At 40.9% G+C, this 17,320-nt stretch overlaps 1 protein-coding gene across 2 annotated transcripts in view; it reads right to left on the bottom strand.

Moving 5' to 3' along the window:
• Positions 1-772: 772 nt before the first annotated feature.
• Positions 773-17,320, bottom strand: part of PPIL4 (peptidylprolyl isomerase like 4) — a 66,147-nt gene continuing 49,599 nt past the window's right edge. The window contains exons 12-13 of one of the 2 annotated variants that reach the window (XM_077486681.1): positions 7,814-7,943; positions 773-2,431 (exon numbers count right to left, since the gene is read on the bottom strand). In XM_077486681.1, the coding sequence (XP_077342807.1) occupies positions 2,210-2,431; positions 7,814-7,943 (352 nt within the window). In that variant the 3' untranslated portion in view covers positions 773-2,209. Of the gene's footprint in view, positions 2,432-7,813; positions 7,947-17,320 lie in introns of both variants that reach the window. The other variant, XM_077486680.1, reaches the window with a different exon arrangement.

Raw genomic sequence — 17,320 nt, 5'->3', positions numbered from 1 at the left:
AAGACCCACATGCCGCATACAGTATATGGGTTCAGCTAGTGCGAAGAGGTTAAATACCTCATGCCTTGGCCACTTATTTAAAAGTGGTTCTTTTTTTTTTTTTTCAATCAAGTAATTTTTATTTAGAAAAAAAATTCATACATCTTTCACACCCTCCACCTCAACATTTAACATACACATTTCATTTATACAAAACACTACAGTTCATTTTCCCCTGCCTGAGATAATATCCTATTTTTATACACAGATTATTTTTTTTGTTTAACCAAAGAAATGTAGCAGAATACATTTTGGGCTAAATTCACGAAGAAGGATTTGTTTGCAAAAATTTATAACAAAAACATTTGTTTTTTTCTTCCTTTCAATATATGTTCGGTAGTTTTCCCATTTACATAGCAAAAAAAATAAAGCAAAAAACAAAAAAAAACTCAGAGGTAATTAAATACCACCAAAAGAAAGCCATTGCTATACATAAACATTCTTGAAGCAATACATTACTTAGGTATACAGTGACTGAGCACAACATAAAATGCACTATATTTACAAATATTTGTTTAGCATTTTTCCCTTTCATAATCAGATATTAACCACAAGGGGAATTTCTCGTGCCTTCACTAAGGAGATCCCCACAATATATTTGATACTTTCCCATGTACAAATATCCCCTACTGTTTTTTATTGAACAAAGAAATCCCCCATGTGGTACGCTTTGCTTAAAGCGTCAACGGAAGCACTCAAAGAAAAAAAAAAAAAAAGAAAAAAGGTAACAAGATTTTAGTCTGTTATCTATCTTTTTATTACACATGTAGATCACACATTGGAATATATGATTTTTTTTTTATTCTATAATGTATGAAATGGTTATACATGTTTTCATTGTTTAAAATATTATGCCTCATTTTCACAAATGTATGGGCTGGGCTCTGTTTAAAGTTTTACTAATTAAATAGAGCAGGATGTCGTGGTGACCAATCAGGATCCATCTTGCACTGGCCTGCCTTCAGTTAAATGAATAATTTTGCTTGGTATAAATAATTGTGCTTTGCTCCTTGCAGTGCATATTGTATAACAGTATAAGAAAAAAGTACCCTTACTCAAAAGTTTTTGAAATTAAGCCTGAAGTTTAATATCCAGCATGTGCCAAGCCATGGTACACTGTGCACTTCCATCTGATATTCGTAACTATGATCCTTTCTCTCTGCCGTTTGGTTTGGTTAGCCCACTGATTTTATTTTTCTATAATAGCAAAATCTGCTTTACAATAAGAGATTCTTGTGGGTTTCAAAGAAAAGGAAAAAAAAACAAAAACAAACGAACGTCGCCTAAAAAAGGGAGGTTCCGCTGATTCTCCTCCCACCCACCCCAATAGCACACAACCATGCCACCCTCACACCCATCGCCCAACCCAAACCCCCCCAGATTTTTAATTTTTTTTTTCCCCAGGAGCACCGATTTCTGGCTGATACTCGCTCCCATTTCTGGCACATGAGCAGTGGTAAGCCAGCTGTAAAACATCAGGAAGTCACAGTGAGCTTCTCACAAGCAAGAGCATGGCACTGGAGACCTGAAGACTGGCAAAAAATCAGCCCAGGTGATGACGGCACTGGAACCCTGGACTGGTAAGTGTCTGTATACTAAAAGACAGCAGCTACAGTATGTGTATCTACCGACTTAATTTTTTTATTTTTTCCCCACAATGACCAGAGCTTCTCTTTAAGCATTCTGTGATTGCAGAGATTAATTCCTGAACTCCCGATGACATGATAATTTGCCGTTTTTCAAGGGGGAATTTGTGATTAAGTCAGAGGTTACCTATACAATGTAATACTGACATATAATCACACAGATAGGTTGGACTTGTCTTTTTTCAACCTCACCTACCATGTAACCTAATTTACCCTGAAATTAGTTCAGTGTAACAAACTGCAAATGCTGTGTTTATAGACTATGAAACGGTTTAAACCCATGTTGGTGATTTTATTTTCTCTGGGATGAGAGGGGGCGTGTGTGTGTGTGTGTGTGTGTGTGTGTGTGTGTGTGTGGTTTCCCCTTCAACTTTTTTTTTTCCCCCCTGTAGGCAAAAAGAAATTAGAGGAAACTTTGCAAAGTGATGGGAAATCCAATCTTAAAACAGTTCTCCAGGACAGGTGCCCCCATTGGAAGATTTATTTTCTACTCCAGTAACAGCTGCAAAATTTCGAATTTCACATCAGCATCTTTCTTGGTACTTGGACCTCTCTTTGTACTGCTTGGGACTTCTGTCTCTTCTCCTGTCCTTGTCTCTTTCTTTTGCATCTTCCCTGGAGCTATGGTAACTACTACGCTCACGGGAAAGACTACGACTTCTCCTGCCTTCTTTTTTCTCACTTCGCCTCTTCTCTTTGCAATAATCCTCCTCATGTCTTCGGTGGCGATCACTTCTATCAGGATCCTGTAAAATGCAAAAAAGCTTATAAATACATACAAAGGGATAAGTGGTCCAAACAACACATAACATATATTTTAGGATAAATCAAGCTATTATAGGGATATTTCAAGAAACTAAATACTAAAAAAAGGCCCTCTTCATAGTTATATTGCATTGAATAACTCCACAATGAAATCCAAATTCAGCAGGCTAAAGTAAAAATGTACAAACAGACTTGGGGGGGGCACACCCTAAAAATGTGTTTACATTCAAGATGGTGCTGCTATAAGACAGCAAACAGAACAAAAGATTATAGTGCACACATACAAAAAAATTACATTTGAGAACCCCATCCCCCCCTTCATTACCTCTCATTAGTTTCCACCTGTCTTAGCCCTTGTACACACGGTCAGAGAATCCGTCGGAATGTGTCCTATCGGACCGTGTTGTCGGATAATCCGACTGTGTGGTATGCATAGGACTGATTCCGTCAGAATATCCGTCGGACCCAATTTTCCAACTTGTTGGAAATATTTCCCGACCAACTGGGCCGATCGGACATGGTCCGATCAAAATTCTCTACACATGATCGGAGTAAGTGCCACGCATGCTCAGATCAAATTCCTACATCAAAGCTATTGGCCACTAGCTTGAATGTAGTCCCATCGTAACGAAATTACATCATTACGTTCTGAAAGATCGGATTTTTAGACAACTTTGTCAGACCGTGTGCATGCAACAGTTTCGGACAAGATCCGACGGGCAAAATCCGATGGGCAAAATTCAACGGATTTGGTTGTCCAAATCTCCGACAGTGTGTACAGGGGCCGTCCTCTTAGTTCTCCCATAAAGAGGAGTGTATTTCCCCCATTGTTGAGAAGCAGGATCTTTCATTCTATGATTAGTGTAGGACTCGCTGATAATGGGGTACTTAGACACAGTCCTTTCAGTTCTCCCATAAAAAAGGAGTGTGTCTCCCATGGTTGAGACACAGGATCTTGCATTCTATGAATAGTGTCCCACTGATGATACTATTGTTGCAATCTGTGCAACCTGGATTGTATTGATGTCATTGGTGTACAGCATTTTTTCTCTTTTTGATATATTTTAGTTGCTGTGAAAACATCAATGGAAGGACAAAATGTTCCAGTGGGGACACGTTTAGCAGAGATTGCACCAATTTAGGGTAACAACAATGCTGTATAAAAAAGCTAGGCCCTTTTAACATGAAGGGTCAGAACAGGTCCACCTGTCAGTTTTTCAGGTGGATCCGACTGGACAGCCCATTCACCTCTATGGACCAGCTGGTGTAAAATGACTTGTGTCCATTTACATCTGCCTACCTCCAGTCCAATCCAGAAGGGGGGCTATCCTCCTCTGTCTGTCTAGATGGATCAGAGGGCAGTCTGGTATAAAATATACAGTGGAGTCCATTTACTCCCAGCTGCTCACAGAGCAGAGCAGGCCCCATCTGTCAGCTCTGCATAAACTGAACAGACATGGGTGTGTCATCCACTCACTGTGCTGACAGATCTCCTGCTAATCTCAACAGAAGTTTTCAAGTAGATTGCTGTATAGCTCATTGAATTATAACCCCCAGCTGTCATTAAATTGTCAACTTCCACATCTTCAGAAGGCAGTACAGATTCCCAGTACAAAACGGCAAAAAAAAACAAAAAACCCAACACTTCCCAACTAGCAAAATAAAACAAGGATAGTCAAGGCGTTTCACCCTACTTATGTTGCCAGAAATGGGAGGATTAGATAGCAGCTCCACAGTCCAGTTACAAAAACCATTCACCCAGTTACATATCTATCAGCAAAATGGTGTTTTCCTCTGAATCAAATAAGCATATAGTAAAAAGGGGGGAAGGACTAGAGAGTTCAAAAAGGAACAAAATATATTTTATAATCTAAAATACCAGTATCAAGACACAGATGACCACAACAGTCATTCACCCTCATTCAAATCATTCCAAACCAGCTAATATGAAATCCTAGAGGAGGAATATATTCATCAGATGCATGAAAGCTAAATGCCAATAGTCACAGAGGAAGTCCATAGGCATTTCCACATATAATTGCTGGGAACACTTAAATTGTGTATATGGAACAATTATAGACAGTCCTAGAGGGTCACTAACATTTTTTACCAAGTTGAGGCTTAGAATCGAGGACTAGGACAGAGGAAGGTTGGTGTCTGTAGTATGGCAGAAGCACAGCAAGTAAATGTGCATATGGAAGGGGCCTAGCACACTTGTAGAGCCTTGGTTTAGCATCGATGTGGATCACAGGGATCCGTTTCAAGACAAATACAACATTTTTTTTTTTTTTAAAGAACTACAAAGTGTCCACACTTTAGGAAACTTCCAAGAGACTTTCCTTTTCCAATAAAAACTCACCTAAAAATTCCTGATATAACCCTGGCCACTCAGGCTCCATTTTTTTTTTTTTTTAGCAAGCTCAAGAAACCTGACAGTTCAGGGAGACTCAGCTCAGGTAGGAAAGAAGGGCCTTGTTCACCGTGGGGGGGAAAAAATAAAAAAATAAAATAAAAAAAAGGCAAAAAAAACCACTTAGCAGGGTGGAACAAGGAGGAATCCCATATAGTGACCACCCTGTGAGGAACAGAAAAGGGGCACTTTCCAAGGAAACATGTTGCAGGTAGCCACAGATGACAGTCTTGACCCCAACCAGAGGGTGAATCTTAAAGTATTTGATTTTCATTCAAGACAGCACATGGGGAGGGAGAGAGACACTCCCATAGAATGCGATAAGAACGGTACCAGGGAAGCAAGTAGGACTGGCTTCCAGGAAATTTTGTCCCCATGCAGCGTGAGAAAAAAGAAAAAAAAAAAAAAGAAGAAGAGGTTCCCAAAAAAAAAATGGGGGAAGTCAAGGCTTGAATACAGCTGCAGGGGCAACAAAGACAATAATCCATTCTTACAGAAGAACCTTACTAAGTAAACCCCCTGAACAAATCAGGAGGGCTCCGCTTGGACAAGATATCTAAAGAAGGCCCCAGAGGGACAAAAAAAAAAAAAAAAAAAAAAAAAAAAAAAAGGCTACAGCCAGCAATGAAGAAAAGCAAACTTTCTGCGAAGAGTGCACATGGAATGTGAATGTCAATGTTAGAAAGAAGAGATACCCAAGACATGCAGCAAAGGGTAGGTGTTTCATGATGCTAAATAGAACAAGTTGGAGGATGAACAGGAACAACTCTAAGCCATAAAATCCTGTGCATATGCACAGAAAGTAGAGATTTGATAAACTACACTCTCCATGCAGCATATTAGGGCTGAGAGCAAGAGCGTTTTTCTTTCAGGAATAGTCTGGGCAACTGAAAACGTGGCAATAACTGGCTATAAGGGTGGACTGGCTAGAGCAAATGATGTCAAAAGAGTCCACAAATACCTATCCAAGGAATTATGAATACCCTCAGTAGAAACAGTAGATTGACACAAGGCGAGTGCTATGACCTAAAATACTGGTCAGTCGAGCTCCACTGCAAGAAAGTTGGAACGAATGTCCTTTGCGGGTAAAAAAACAAAAACCAAAAAAACACACACACACACACACACACACACACACACACACACACACAAAACAAAAAACACAAAATCATAATTTAGGAGCCTATGGAGAAGAAGCCACCTACAAAATACAACTGAGAAGGGTTCCTTTTCAATTTTATCAGGACTTGAAGGTTGAAACTTTAGGAAAAAGCTTGTTATCACCCTTGCAATAGAAATAAAGTTAAGTGCAAAAAAAAAAAAAAAAAAAAAAAGAAGGCCAAGTCTGTGTAAACAATTGCTACACACACCAGAGAAAAAAATTTTTTAAATAATTCTAGGTCCCTCAAATACAGTTAACTTGCAACTGATGAGCTGTAAAGGAATATAAAAAGTGTCACCTATTGATAATTTCAAAGTACCATCATTTATTTTTACATTTTGCAGACGCACAAGAATTTAAAGGCCTGACATATTTGGTATCCATTTACTTAACATAACCTGCTTTCTTAAAGTATTTTGTAGAAAAAATGTCTGCTGGGGATTTTAGGTGATTTTATAGCCTAAAAAGTTGGTTTTAACATGTGTGAAGTATTTAAAAACTGGCCCCGATGGGAAGTGGTTAAACAAAATCTAAAACCTGACATGAGAATTAAAGTGGATGTAAACCCCAAAAAATATTTTTAAATTAAGACTCATATCTGTTACAGCAGAGGATGTCATTTCATCTGTGGCCAGTCTTGCCATGAAGAGTTAATCCGGCTCTGAGCAATCCTCTTATCTTTCTTCAGTAAGATAAAAACAGGCACACAGAGGAACAGGAGTCCCTTCTACCCCCTTGCTGTGACTGAATTCCTTATCTCAGCGATGGCGAACCTTGCCACACCAGTTGTTTTGGAACTACATTTCCCATGATGCTCAATTACACTGAAGAGTGCATGAGCGTCATGGGAAATGTAGTTCCAAAACACCTGGGGTGCCAAGGTTCGCCATCACTGCCTTATCTCATGTATGAGCGTGAGAGAGGACATTCTGTGTACTTCACATCCCCCTCTTTTCTTCTAAAGCTCTCCCAGGATTGGCTGCTCCACACATGCTGAAGTCATGTGGGGACAGGTGACTTTCCTGGGTTTTGACTGGATGTTAGTGATCATGGGGCATAATCCACGAGACCAGCAGAAGTTCAGTGTAGGAAATATCGATGCCTGGCCAAGGGGAGTGTAGAGGTGGATAGGGAGTCTGACATGACTCCATCCACTGAGCCCTGGACATCAGACCTGCCCACAGAATCCAGAGTATTGCAGGGCTCCAAACAGCTAAAGGGGAGATATTTGACAGGTAAGGATACATGCAGGAGAGGCATGTATATCCTTATAGATCAGCACTATGGAAGTCATTTAGAAATGACGAGAGTGGGTTTACAGCTAGTAAGCGAGTAAGTAGCAAGTAAGCTACTTTTGCATCAAAGTTGCTTGACTGTCATGTTGATCCAGTGGTTTCAGTAATTTCTGGGTCACTGACTTAGAACAGGTGTAGACATCAGAAATTCCAAATTTTCAGACTGCTCTGTGCTGGTTTTCGAGTCTGATCCAGAGCTACTAAAAGCCAGACTGTCAGGAAACTAGCATTCTCAAGAAAGCAGCAAATGAATTTATATTGTGATAATTGACAAGGAGGGTGGGGCTTGATTATAGGGTTTTTTTTAGTTATAAAGTTCACATGTTTAGAGCATTACGTAGCTTTGCAACATCAAAGTTCAATCTACAATTTGTATGTCAATGTACTGTTTGTGATACCAGAAATTAACATATATTAAAACAAAGGGAAAAAAAAAAAAAAAGAAGAAGGAAACGGATCGGTCATGTTTAGCAGTGCAGGTTTCAAAGTCAAGTACCTTTGACTTTTTTGTTCTCCTTTCATCTTCATCATCAGAGTAGTGGCGCTTCTTTTCTTTTTTATGTTTAGAATGTCGATGACTTTTGCTAGTCTCCTCTGCATTGTCTTCAATCAGAAGATCATATTTACTGCTAAAGATTGTCAAGGTTGTTTTTTTTTTTTTTTTTTTTTTTTTTTTTACACACGGATAAAAAATATCCCCCTTACAGGATGACAACCCTTAAACCAGTGGTTCTCCACCTCAGTCCTCAAGTACCCTCAACGGGCCATGTTTTGGGAGCTTCCCTTAGATAAACTAGCTATTAACACCATGTTATTGTCATAATAACTTAAAGCAGCTATGCAAAGTGAAGGAAAACCTGAAAACTTGGCCAGCTTGGCGTAATTGAGGTTGAGAACTGCTGCTCTAAACAGCAGTCCATAAGCAACATGGACGATTATCACATTATTTCTTCCAATTAACCAGGGGACAGTACATGCAGTAGACACAATATATTTTTTCTCAAAAATGAGTCTTATTGTGCAATCTAAGGCTTCATGTACATGGGACGTTGCTCAACCACTCCTGAACAATACAACTTGACAGCTAGAAACCGGCGTCTAAAAGCGGCCATTTAGCCGCGTTTACATGCCACGTTTAGCTGTGTTTTTTTTTTTTTTTTACAAAATAGCCAAAAAATGAACATCTGTAAACAAAACGTGCCTAAACGCGAGTTACCGCACTTGTAATGCCTCTAAACACACGCTCTAAACGCAACTGCCTATAAATAACCCTGTATACATGTACAGATAAGATAACAGAAGAGTTCAGGAGCAGTTGGGAAAAAAAAAAAAAAAATAGGATTTTTTAAAACCGCTTACCTATAAAATCCTTTTTTTTGAAGGGGACACAGAGCCATAGTAGTTATTATGTGGGTTATAGGCCACCTTTAGGTGATGGACACTGGCACGCCCTAAGACAAAAAGTGCACTCCCTATATAACCCCTCCCACTACTGGGAGTACCTCAGTTTTGTAGCAAAGCAATACACGTATATACCAAGAAGGGAGGGATCTCTGTCCCCCGATATACTTCAAAGAAAAGGATTTTACAGGTAATCCATTTTAAAAATCCTATTTTCTTTTCATACATCAGGGGACACAGGGCCATAGTAGTTACTATGTGGGATGTCCCATAGCAATGCCAACTGAAGGGAGGGAGACACAAAAAAGTAGGGCACTAAGACGAGAGGACTTATACTGCAGCCTGCAGTAAACTGCGCCCAAAAGGTGATATCCTCATGACCTTTTACATCTACTTGATAGAATCTGGTAAATGTATGGACTGAAGACTAAGTTGAGGCCTTGCAGATCTGAGCCATGAAGACTTGGTGATGCACTGCCCAAGAAGCATTAACGGCCCTGGTGGAGTGCGCTTTAATATGAAAAGGAGGAATTTTCCTCTTTAAACCATAGGCTTGAACAATCACTTGACGAATCCATTTAGATTTCAACGCCACCTGTCTTTTTTTTTTTAGGACTGTCTGGCAACACAAACAAAACATCTGTTGTACGAATCTGAGCAGTCGCTTTTAAATAGACCTTGACCGCTCTCACCACATCAAGAGAATGCAGTGACTTTCCTTTCGCAGAACGAGGTTCTGGATAAGCAAAAAAAACCCACAACAATATCCTGGTTTAGATGAAACCTGACACTACCTTCAGTAGAAAATTAGGATGAGACCGCAATACAACCTTTTCCTTATGAATAATCAAAATAAGGCTCTTTACAGGAAAGAGCAGCCAACTCTGATACTCTCCTTACAGAAGATATGGCAACCAAGAAAACTATTTCCCTCGTCAAGAGGATCAAGGGAATATCTTGAATTGGTTCAAAAGGCTGTTTTTGTAAAGCCGACAGGACTAAATTTAAGTCCCAAGGGTTCAGGGATGACTTAACGGGGGGATTAATCTGCTTTACCCCCTGGATAAGGCTATGAACCAGAGAGTGTGAAGCAATTGATCGTTGAAAAAACACGGATAAGGCTGACACCTGGCCCTCGATAGTGCTCAAGGCCAGCTTCATTACGGATCCCATCTGTAGGAACTCAAGGGTCCTACCTAGGATATATTTCCTGAGGTGCCAACCCCTGGATTCACACCAGGAGACATATGCCTTCCAGACTCTATAATAATATGATTTTGGAGGCTGGCTTCTTAGCATTAATCAAGGTAGAACTACTGAAGCCGATAGCCCAGGATCCTTTAGAATGTGGGTTTCAATAGTCAAACTGTTAAATTTAGCATTTGTAAGGTAGGATGGAACACTGGACCTTGCAGAGAAGGTCTGGCCACAGGGGCAGGGTCCAAGAGTCCCTTACCGCCATCCTTATGATCTCAGCAAACCAAGATCTCCTGGGCCACCAGAATCACGTCCTTTCCCTGTTGCTTGATCCTGCATAGGAGACGCGGAAGCAGCAAAACAGGAGAGAATGCATAGATCTGTGAAAACTGATCCCATGGAAAGATCAAGGCATCTGTTCCGTATGCCATCAGATCCCTTGTCCCTGACACAAAGTCGTCGATCTTGTTGAACCTGGACGGAAACAGATCCATGTCCGGAACTCCCCATTTTTAGCATACTGACAGAAAGATGTCAGGGTGAAGGGACCATTATCCTGGGAACAATTGTTGGCAACTCAAGTAGTCTGCCTGCCAATTTCACATCCCTAAAAGGCTGGCATCTGTTACTACTTTCCAGGAAACCAGTAGAAAGGATTTTTCTTTTTGAAGCTTTTTGGATATTAACCAATTGAGGCTCTGATGCACGTCGGTGGATAAACGCATTGGAAAGTCCAGAGTCTGGACCTTCTTGTTCCAAGTTGACAGGATACTGTTTTGCAGCATTCTTGAATGAAACTGCGCATAACGGCCTCGAAAAAAGCCACCATTTTCCCAATAAGCTCATGAAAGATGAATAAAAGGATTCTTCTTTGTTTTGATCAACCGAATCAGTTCTTTAATGAACCAATTCTTTCCTGGGGCAAAAATACCCTTTTCTGGACTGTTTCTATGATCAGCCCTAAGTACTGAAATCTCCTTGATGGTTATGAGGATTTTTCTAGGTTGAGGATCCAACCTAAAGTATTCCAGGTAGCTGGTTGCAGTGACCAGACTTTGGTTTAAACAGGCTACCGATTGATCAATCAAGAGTAGATCGTCTAAGTAGGTTAGTATTGTTATACTTTGAGCCATTAACCTGGCTAAAGGAGGAGCCAGGATCACACTATGTGCAGTAGCTAGCCCGAAAGGTAGAGCTACAAACTGGAAAGATTTTCTACCTCCAAGCGTAGACCTATCCGGTGAGTAGGGAAGACCAGCACATGAAGATCTATTTGGATTTAACCAAACCCCAACCTCTGCTCTTACATGGGGACCACCATGACCACTTTTGCCAAAAATAAATAAAAAAATGGTCCAATGCTTGAGAAGAAAGAATTTTCTCTGGATCCTTAGGAACGATTTGATCTGAGAAAAAAAAATGAGATGGGAACTCTAGCTTGTGGAGCTATTGAGGAAGTCCCCTATTTGCCCTTCTGTCAGATCCTTGAGAACTTGCCGAAGAATTCCCCCTATTGAGCGAGCGGGGTGCCTCCTCATAAGGAGGCTTCAGTACCTTGTAGGTTTCCTCCCCCAAGACCTCTTTTGTCCCTGGGGTTAATTCTGAGGATTACCTTTTGAACCCGACAGTGGAAGCCATCGTGACTGCCTGGAGGCCGATGCCCCTGGAACAAAAGAAGGAGCTTTAAAAATGAAAATGTAATTACTCCTTTACTTAAAGAGAAAAAGGGGGTACTTTTGGAACTAGAATTTATCCTCCGCTGATGTGTGTTCCCGCACTCGTGCGTTTTCCAGAGGAGCTCAGCACAGCACATCTTAACTCTGTGACCTAGACACTGGTAAAAAAAAAAAAAAAAAAAAAAACAGATACTCCCAGTAGTGGTTATATAGGGAGTGCACCTTTTGTCTTAGGGCATGCCAGTGTCCATCACCTTAAGGGGGTCTATAACCCACATAGTAACTACTATGGCTCTGTGCTCCCTGATGTATGAAAAGAAAAATGCCCAACTGCTCCAAAATGTTAGTTTAACAGCAGCAGTGTACATGAGGCCTAATTGGGAGAAAAGTGATGTTGGGGCCCTTGACCTCATGGGCTTAGAAGAGGCTGCAACACCATCCTGTGCAACAGCAATGGATCTCACATCTGATAACAATTCTAAAGACACAGTCTGCTTTAGAGGTGTGGCATTTTTATAACCCTAAACACAATTTATAACATTTTCACTCTGTGCAACAGCAATGGATCTCATGTCTGATAACAATTCTAGAGACAGTCTGCTTTAGATGTGTGACATTTTTATAACCCTAAACACAATTTATTACATTTTCACTCTTTAGTTCTAGGTCATTTATGTGGAGTACTGATAACTATAATAAACACTGCGCACACACAAAAAAAAAAAAAGTTAGTTTTACCTTACCAAGGCTGGAAATATTGTTTTAATGTAATGTTTTTGGCATATTTTCAAAAAAGAACACCTGTCCAAAGAGCCTCACTTAATTAGTTTAATACCTTTTTCGTATATGAACAGTGTACAAGATAAGTTTTTTTATAACCTACAAGCTATACTTAAATTTTTTTAATCTGATATAAAAACAGACATGCATGTTTGCGATCTATAAATGCATATACAAAAGAGATCACCTCGGTACCATATCCTTATTACACATAGGGGGACATTTACAAAACTGGTGTGCACAGAATCTGGTGCATCTGTGCATAGTAACCATCTTCTAACTTCAGGTTGTTTTGTTAAGCTTTGAAAATAAAACCTGGAAGTTCATTGATTACTATGCAGCTGCTCCAGATTCTATGTGCACCAGTTTTATTAAATGTGTATTTATGAAGGCACACATATTTTGAATGCAGAGTGTAAAAGCTCCATCTACTGGCTAGAAACGAGAATGTAATTTTGAATACGCAACGGACTAAACCACCATTCTATTCTCATTAAAAAGCAAAGCTGACCTTGCAATATAATAAAACGCACATTTCAAATGTGTATAGAAAAACCATTACATCTGTTATCCAATTGAAAGTTAATAAACCTTTTTTGAGTTAAAATTGATTATAAAGGAAATTTAAATAAATTTAAAAAAACCCATGGGGGCACTCGTGCATGCTGGCTCCCAAGCCCCACTGCTGCATTTACAAATACAATTGGGCGCTCCCTCGCCACTGGCTTTGATTGACAGTAGCTGGTGCACCAGCAAAGCCAAGGAGACATCGAAGTGAAGGGAGATAAGAGCTGCAGACACACACAGCGCTGGATGGAATGAGGGCTTAGGTAAGAAGGGGGGGGTTGAGGGGGGCCAAAAACAATACCTAAACATTATTTACCTTAATGCAAGAAAAAAAAAAAGTTTAGGCTTTAGAACCTTTTTAACAGACATCTGCCTTCGAGATTACTTTGGTGTATGCTGGAAAATATCTCTGCTCAGGATCAGCTGTTGACCAATTGCTGCTTAAAATGTACATAGCAGATGAAAGGTTTTGGTTGATTAACCACTTACCGCAAACGGCCATAGCTGTAAGTAAGTACTTTGACGTAGAATACCAGGATTATAGCAGCCATAACCCCGGTATTTTCTGAAACGGCAGGCAGTCCTCTTTAAGATAAAAGTGGTCTACACTGCGAGATCACTTAGCGGCAGGAGAGGTGACCACCCCCACCCCCCCGTCATGTTTGGGTCATCTCTGCCTCTTACTGGACCCGCCAGTAGCGGCAGAGACGATCTGGTACTTTCCCCTCAGAGGCTGCAAGTTAAGTGAGGGAATGATGGCCCCCACTCGACTTAATGACATTAGCAACAGTAAACATCACTTCCGCCAATGGCCTTAAAGGAGATTCATTTTTTATCTCAATGAAAATAAAAATAAAGAAAAATTTAGTTTTTCTCTTTTTATTGCATTTAAGTGTAAATGTTATATCCGGGGCCTTTTTGACCGCAGATCTCACATTAAAGAGGTCATGCTTTTATTTCTATTACAAGGGATAGTTACATTCCTTATAATAGACATAAAAGTGATCCAAACTTTTTTAACGGACCGTATAAAAATAAAAAATAGCGTAAAAGAAAGAAAATACATTTAAAATCGCCCTGTCTTGCGCACAGAAGCATACATTAGTTGCGCCCGTATAAATAAACTGTGTTCAAACAACACATTGCGAGGTATTGCCATGATTGATAGAGTGAGAGCAATAATGCTAGCTAAAGACCTCCTCTAACTCAAAACTGGTAACTTGTAGAAATTTTTAAACATCGCTGATGGAGATTTAAGGGTCAAAGTTTGTCGCCATTCCATGAGCAGGTGCAATTTTGGAGCGTGACATGTAGGGTATCAAATTTACTCGTGGTAACATCTTCCACAATATTAAAAAAAATTGGGCTAGCTTTTTCTTATTTTAGAGTTAAAAAAGGTGTATTTTTTCCCAAAAAATTGTGTTCGTAAGACCGCTGCGCAAATACGTTGTGACAAAGTATTGCAACGACTATTGTCTGAAAAAATAAACAAATGTTTGGGGGTTCCAAGTTTTTTTTTGCTAGAAAATTAAAAAAGTGATTTTTACTTCTAAACAAGTTTGAAAAATAGGCCTGGTCCTTAAGTGATTAAAGCAGTAAAGGCAATTCACATAGCAAAGTGAATGCTGGCAAATAAGGTGAACCTGTGTTCATGTGAACTACAACCCATGGAAATGTTTTACTTTAACATATTTTAAGAAGCAAAAACATTAGATCTGGATTTACACAATGCTTACCAATAAAGGTAATATACTACAATAAAAAACACCAAAAATGTGTCTTTTCAATCGGTGTGCAAAAAATAAATGCCACCCGGGCCCAGAAGACTGCATTGCCCCTTTAGTAGAAATTACTTTTTGTAGGCATTTTGCATAATTCTCTACAACGCTCTAATTGTTGAGCAATCCTCATGAAATATTCCTTCTATTGCAAGGCATTTGAGGGTTTCCTTGCATGACCTGCCTGTTTCAAATCTCTTTACAACATTATAAAAAAATATTCTAATCAGGGCATGGACAACACCCGTTTCTAACCTTAAAATTCTCAAATTTCTTTCTGAGCCATACCTTGGTTTACCCTTTTTTTCCAATCCAAAGTCCTATTGTTATTAAAAGGTCAGAACAAGAAAACAGATGCATCCCATAGGATATACAAACGTGCATAGTTATAACGGATTAGAAAGGATCATATCCACTGTGTCAATAACAAATCTATTGCAACAACTCCGGAGGAGTTCTGTAAGCTAGAAGGGTAACAGTGATTAATCTGTGCACCAGTTCAAAAAGGTGCAAACTAATTAAAAAAAAAACCATAAAAATAACTAAACAGATTCCATAAAGCAGGAATATCAAAGGCCAGAATACCATGAGAGATAACAACATGGATAGGCTGCTGCTGCAGCTGTAATCAATTAGCTTTGGGGGGGGGCAACCCTGGTGAGTCTAGCCACCCTTGCCAAACCAGCTGAAACTTATGTATGACATTAGTGGCGACAGGCAATTTGCTGCCTCAGTATTAAAGAATAAACATACTCTATACATGGTTCAACTGTTAGAATGGTGGAGGCCATCCAATATCTTGCCATCGATTTTCTAGCTAAGTATAGAAGGAGTATGATCATTAGGTACACTCTTCGGTGGTACAATTCAGGGCCCTGGGCACCCAATAATCACACTAAAGGATCATTGGTTATGGTAACTTATGAAACTGAAAAAACGGTTTGTACCACTTGTGTCCAGTATCTCTTGAGTTTCAGACACCTCCATATCATATGGATAAAATCGCCTCTGAGAGGTACATTTTGAACAGAGGTGAATCTCTCCTACCTCATTTAAAAATCCGGGATGGCATTCTAAAAGCTTGATGCAATATGAAGAGCTGAGAGGGTTTAGGGGATGAGGACAGGGCAATAAAGGGTATGGATCTCAAGGCCATATCCCATTGCTGCCCATCTATCCCTCCAATGTCTTCTATCCATGCTGCCCTCCTGAATGCTGCAGGGTCTTGTATGGAGGCAAGCAGCCATTGATATATACACGAGAGAATACCCCTCTCTTCTCTCATGCTGAGACTACTTCAGCAATTACAAGGGAGTCTGATTTATGAAGTATTCCGATGCGGTGTTGGGCTTGGGGTGCATGCCAAAGCTGCAGGTATTGGTAGAATGGTTTGTGCGATAGCAGAAAATCAGACCGTATGTGATCATAGGCTTTAATCACTTGCCGACCGCCGCACGACGATGTACGTCGACAGAATGGCACGGGCAGGCATAAGGGCTTACATGTACATCCTTGCCTGCCCGCGGGTCGGGGGCCCGATCGGGCCCCCGCCCGGTGCCTGCGGCGGTCGGTATTCGTTCGGGAGCGATCCCGGACGAGGGGACGGCCATTCATTCATGGCCACCCCCTCGCGATCGCTCCCGACGAATGAAAATGTCCCGTGACATCACTTCCTCTCCTGTAATGTAAACACAGGAGAGGAAGTGATGTATTCTCTCCTCCGTGTCGGTATTTTTCGTTCCGGCACCTAGGAGAGAGCATCGGTGAGTTGCACAAGCACTACACTACAAAGTAGAACATGCCAGGCACACTCACACCCCCCCTTTACCCCCCGATCACCCCCCAATTACCCCTGCCCCCCCAGTCACAGTGACACCAATTGCTTTTTTTTTTGCATTGGTGTCATTTGTGACTGTAATAACTGTTAGGGCAGTTAGGGTTAGCCCCCTTTAGTTCTAATGTGCCCCCCTAACCCCCCCAATAAAGGTTTAACCCCGTGATCACCCCCCGTCGCCAGTGTCACTAAGGCTGGGTTCACATTGCAGCGGTTTATGAGAACGAATGTGATTCGCACCGCATTGCAGTGCAAATCACATCCGATCTCTGTGCGATTCGAGTTCAGCCATACAGATAGTATGGCTGAATTCGTGTCGCACCCGCCGCACCCGCCGCAAATTCGCACGGGACCCTTTTTTTGGCCCTCAGCAGAATCGGATCGCATGGGTGTTCACACCATGCGATCCGAGTTTGCAGATCGCACTGCGATATGCGAACTGATCTGGGGGTGTCATTAACATTTCACTGACACTCCCAGCAGTTCGCATAGGGCAGTGTGAACTGCCGCTGGGAGGCATGCGATGCGGGAACCCGCCGCGGATTCATGGTGTTCCCGCATCACTCCAGTGTGAACCCAGCCTAATAAGCGATCATTTTTCTGATCGCTGTATTAGTGTCACAGGTGACGCTAGTTAGGCAGGTAGGTATTTAGGTTCGCCGCAGCTTTTTATAGCGCCAGAGACCCCCATATACTACCGCATAAAGCCCCCTGATTTCCCCCTAGTTAACCCTTTCACCAGTGATCACCATATAACTGTTACAGGTGAC

This window comes from Lithobates pipiens, unplaced genomic scaffold (assembly GCF_037356315.1).
Source record: "Lithobates pipiens isolate NorthernLeopardFrog02 unplaced genomic scaffold, aLitPip1_a1.2 Scaffold_18, whole genome shotgun sequence".
Lineage (NCBI taxonomy): Eukaryota > Metazoa > Chordata > Amphibia > Anura > Ranidae > Lithobates > Lithobates pipiens.
Note: the sequence above shows the minus strand (reverse complement) of the source record. Positions and strands in the feature narration are given on the sequence as shown.